This window comes from Psammomys obesus, unplaced genomic scaffold, assembly GCF_907164565.1.
Source record: "Psammomys obesus unplaced genomic scaffold, mPsaObe1.curated_primary_1811, whole genome shotgun sequence".
NCBI lineage: Eukaryota > Metazoa > Chordata > Mammalia > Rodentia > Muridae > Psammomys > Psammomys obesus.
The window spans coordinates 25556500-25560659 of record NW_026587216.1 but is presented as its reverse complement, the minus strand read 5'-3'; the positions used below and the strand labels follow the sequence as shown (position 1 = coordinate 25560659).

General features: G+C 54.1%; 1 protein-coding gene across 2 annotated transcripts; it reads right to left on the bottom strand.

Annotated features, from left to right (window-relative positions):
* Positions 1-466: 466 nt before the first annotated feature.
* On the bottom strand, positions 467-3073 carry Msc (musculin). Of its 2 annotated transcripts, none has more exons than XM_055603429.1 (2): positions 2340-3073; positions 467-1491 (listed from the first exon to the last, which is right to left on the bottom strand). In XM_055603429.1, the coding sequence occupies exons 1-2, from the start codon at positions 2862-2864 to the stop codon at positions 1405-1407; spliced, it is 612 nt and encodes a 203-aa protein (XP_055459404.1). In that variant the 5' UTR covers positions 2865-3073; the 3' UTR covers positions 467-1404. The 2 variants fall into 2 exon arrangements, with proteins under 2 accessions (XP_055459404.1, XP_055459406.1); XM_055603431.1 differs by having other exon boundaries at positions 2349-3073.
* Between the last annotated feature and the right edge of the window lie 1087 nt (positions 3074-4160).

Sequence of the window (4160 nt, the reverse complement as noted above, 5' to 3'; positions counted from 1 at the left end):
CAGAGAGAGAGAGAGAGATAGATAGACACAGAGAGATGAGGGTGGGAATTAATTATTACTTAATATATCTAGTTTTATTTTCGAAGTGTTTGTATGCTCCCCCTCCCCCAGTCAACCCCGACCTCAAAATACTTCAGCTTTACCAGGCTTCTGGTTCTTGCTTTCCAGGAATTCCTATTTCTGAAAGTCTCAGAAATACACAGTCTTTTGATGTGAGGTGGTGGCTCATTCTGGCAACCACGCTGGTAAACTAAGGAGACACCGAGAAGAGGATGATGAGTTTGGTGGCTTACAGAGTGAGCCTCTCATGTATGTCCGAAGACATTGGCAAGCCGACTACACTGGGGCCGCCACCATCCTTCCTGCAATCCTAACACCCTCCTGAGAGGAGACTCTTACCTGTTTAAAGTTGATTTCCACACCAAACAACCCGAGAAAAGATTTTCACAACACGTGTTTCGTTCTTAAAAAAATAAATTTATTTACATACGTTAGTTACCATGGTGGTGCCGCTTTACTGCAGCGTTGCCAGGACCACTAAGCACCGCGCTGGGGAGAAACCAGCGACTCAGTGGGTACAGAGACCAGCCCCAGCTGCCCACTATGTGCAGTCCTTGGACCAGGAAGAACAGTGAGTGCCTGGAAGGCCATGAACTCCGCAGGAGGATATGCTTTGGTAAGGTGACCCAATTAGAGCTAAGGGTAAAGCTGGAGTCCCCAAATGGGCAGTCAGATAGGACTTAGGGAGACAGCGTGAGTGGGAAGGAGGCTGAGACCCAATAAACTAGCTGGACTCACTGGATGGAGACCAGAGGGTGGGCCATGGCCCCAACACGGATTAAACAGAGGAGGGGGCTCTGGAAGGAGACCCCAGTCTGCAGGGATTGAGGGCCAGGCTGGCTTCTGACCACATATGTCCCCATCTCACCGTGTCCTGCCACTAAGAGAGCTGCTCGTGGGAGTCCTTAGCAACATAAGGACAGGCCCCTGCATGACTCTAACCCAAGGCCTTCTTTCCAGTGCTGGGAAAGAGTGCTCAACCATGGTCACAGAGAAGGACCTGGCCGCGCAGGTCCTTCCAGTCAGCCACAGGGAAAATCGAAATTAACTTCAAAACCATCCCCTATTTCTGCACTGGACTCAGATGGCAGGCACGGGGTGGGGGTGGGGGCGGGATGGGGCTGTGCTCAGGGCTAAAGCCCCACCGAATTTGCAAGTTCTTCCTCCAAACCGGGCTGTCTTTGGCAATGGAGTGTGGCACTGATCCGCGGCAGCCGTGGCCACCTGTGCCCAAGGAAGGCAGCCTTGCTCGCCTGTCAGCTCTCCCTGTTCATAGGTCCAGGGAAACCTCCTTGGCCCAGTCCTTCGCCTTTAACAAAATTCGTCAGCTGGGTCGCTGTCGGTCTAAGCGGAAGTTCCACAAAGTCTGTTGGCTGCAGCAACTTCTTTGGTATCAGAGTCCGGTCGCCCAGAGACCACGAATGGCCAGGTCTGAAAAAAAAAAAAAAAATCGAAACGAGCGTCAGATACTGAGGAGAAATGATCTCAAAACGAAAAAGGCTCTCCCATGGAACCCTAGGGGTCCCCTGGCTTTTTTTTTTTTTTTTTTTTTTTTTTTTTTTTGATCTGGGAATTCGTGCTTCCTGTTTTTGGGATTAGAACTTTAATCCTGCCGGCTACAGATTATTCGAGACCTACAGTACATTCATGCATCCTTGTGCTTTGCCGACACGATTTTTTTTTTTTTCCGTGAGAAGGGCGAGGGTCTAGGATGCTGTGATTTAATGTCCCCTCCTCCCTACACACAGCACAGACTTTGGCTTCCTAGTAAGTTTGGAAGAGCTCTTTCCCAAGCTCTGGGAGCTGGCAAGTCAGATAGGGACTTTCCGGACCATCGCGTCTGGGAACACTGTCCTGCATTAATGGTTTTGTTTTGGTTTAAACCACTCAAAGTCTTATTTTAAAGAGTCGGTTCTTCCCTCCCTTCTTAAAGAAAGCGGCACTGGCGGATTCAAACCCGCTAGACCGTTGCCGTCTGGAAAAAGTTTTGGGCAACTGAGGGTTTGGTTTTGTTTTTCCAGTTCGGCCTAAAACGCAGAGGTGCTCCCAGGAGGGAGCCGGGGCTGACGCCGGAAGTTGGGTGTTAACGAATAGCTGTCACCGGGGCAAAGGACCGGGACACGGATCGGATGGCTGGATGATTTTTTTATCTCCCCCCTAAACGGCTGGCTTCTCCTGTCTCTCCGTGTGTGGGCAAGCTGAACCAGATCCCCCCCCCCACCTCCACCCCGCCCTCTGCGCCCTATCTCCGGGGCCGACTCAGCCCTGCGCCCCAGTACCAGGTTCACCGGGTGCACGTAGCCGTTCTCGTAGCGGTCCTCCTGCAGCAGCTGGCGCAGGTGCGCGATGTAACTGGAAGCCAGGCGCAGCGTGTCGAGTTTGGAGAGCTTGGTGTCGGGCGGTACCCAGGGCAGGCTGGTCTTGAGCCTGGAGAAGGCTTTGCTCAGGACGCGCATCCGGGCGCGCTCGCGGGCGTTGGCCGCGTTCCGCTGCGACTGTTTGCCCTCGGCGGCGGCGGAGCCCTTGGGCGGGAGCGGCTTCTTGGCGCCACCACCTCCGCCGCCGGGGCCGGCCACCCGGGGTCGCTTCCTCTTGCAGCCCCCCGCGGCGCCCGCGGCACCCAGGGAGCCGGGCTCCTCTTCGCCGTCGGGGTCCTCCTCCTCGGCGGAGGAGTTGTCGCTGGGCGAGGCGTAGCCTCGCTCGGTGCCGCGCAGGGACGGCCTCTGGGTGGCCGGGTCCGGGTAGAGGCGCTGCAGCCCCCGCAGCTCCATGTCCTCGGGGTCACTCAGCGAGCCGGTGGACATCGTCTGGTCCCCGGCGCCCGCGCGCGCCCGCCTTCCTCCGCCCCAGCCAGTCTCGCCGTCTCAGGCTTCCTCTCCCTGACCGAGGATGGGGCGTGGGAGAGCTCAGAGGAGGACCCGAGACCCGGGCCCGCCACGCTGCGGTTCCCCCCAACCAGCTGGGCTCCTGGAGCGGCCGCGAGGGAAGGATGACCCTTCCGCTTGGGACTCTGAACTTGACTCGGGATCCACAAGTACAGCCGAGAGCTGCTCCCTTTGACCCGAGACTATTTATCTGTACTCCTTGGGACAAACCACCACCCGCAAAAGTAGAGGGGGTTCGAAAGGGGGACAAGAGGTGGGGCGGGGGCGTGGAAGGGGTGGGGATCATTTTTTTTTCCTCTTTTTTCCTGAGCAGAGTGGTTAGTGGGGCGGGGGCAAGGAAAGTCTGCGCAAAAGCTGAGAGGGGGCCTAGAGGCCCCACGACTGACCCTCAGAGTATCTGTGAGAGGTAAGTGAGATTTGGGGACAAATAAAGCAAAAGACCTTTTCCACCTGTAGCTGGTGTTAAGTGGGCAGTTGAATCGGGGCATACCCACCGCTGCTTCTCTTCCCCTCAATTCCTCACCAACTGAGGTTCAAGTTCATCAGTCATGATGTGTGTCTGCTTTATCCAAGGCTTCTCGGAGTGCAGAGAAAGAGCAAAATCCAAGGAGCAGCTCCAACAATCTATGAGTCTCTTACCCCCCCCCACACACACACACTTCAAGACAGCTTTATGATTCACACAACACTTCTTTTTTTTCTACTCTGCCTCGGTTCATCTCCAAACAACTGCAGCTTATGTGTCTTTATGTCCATCTTGCAAAATCGCTGGCGTGGGAAATAAACAGGACTCAGAAGCTGTGTTTAGTATTTCAGGAGCCACAAATGCTCCTCACCGCACATCACGAGATACAATTTTTCGCTGTTGAAAGAGATGCCTGCGTGATTTCGTTTTCAACACCACAGCCGTGCACCTTCTGGCCTAGCACCCCACGCTTTGAGCTGTAGGGAGGGAACCCATCACTGTTTTAGGTGCTGCCTCGAAGAGCAAGTTCTTGGATGCAGAATACCAAGTCAGCCTTGCCAAAATTAGAGAGAAAGGAAAGAGGAAAGAATAGAAAAAGAAAACAGAGAAGAAAGACCAAAAACAAAATGGAAACAGAAACGAAGCAGCACCTAGAGTTGATTCACATTTCAACTCAAAAACCAAACACCTTCCCCAACCCCAGAGGAAAGAAAATGAGATTTTTTTGGGCTTCTATCTGAGGTGAAAGA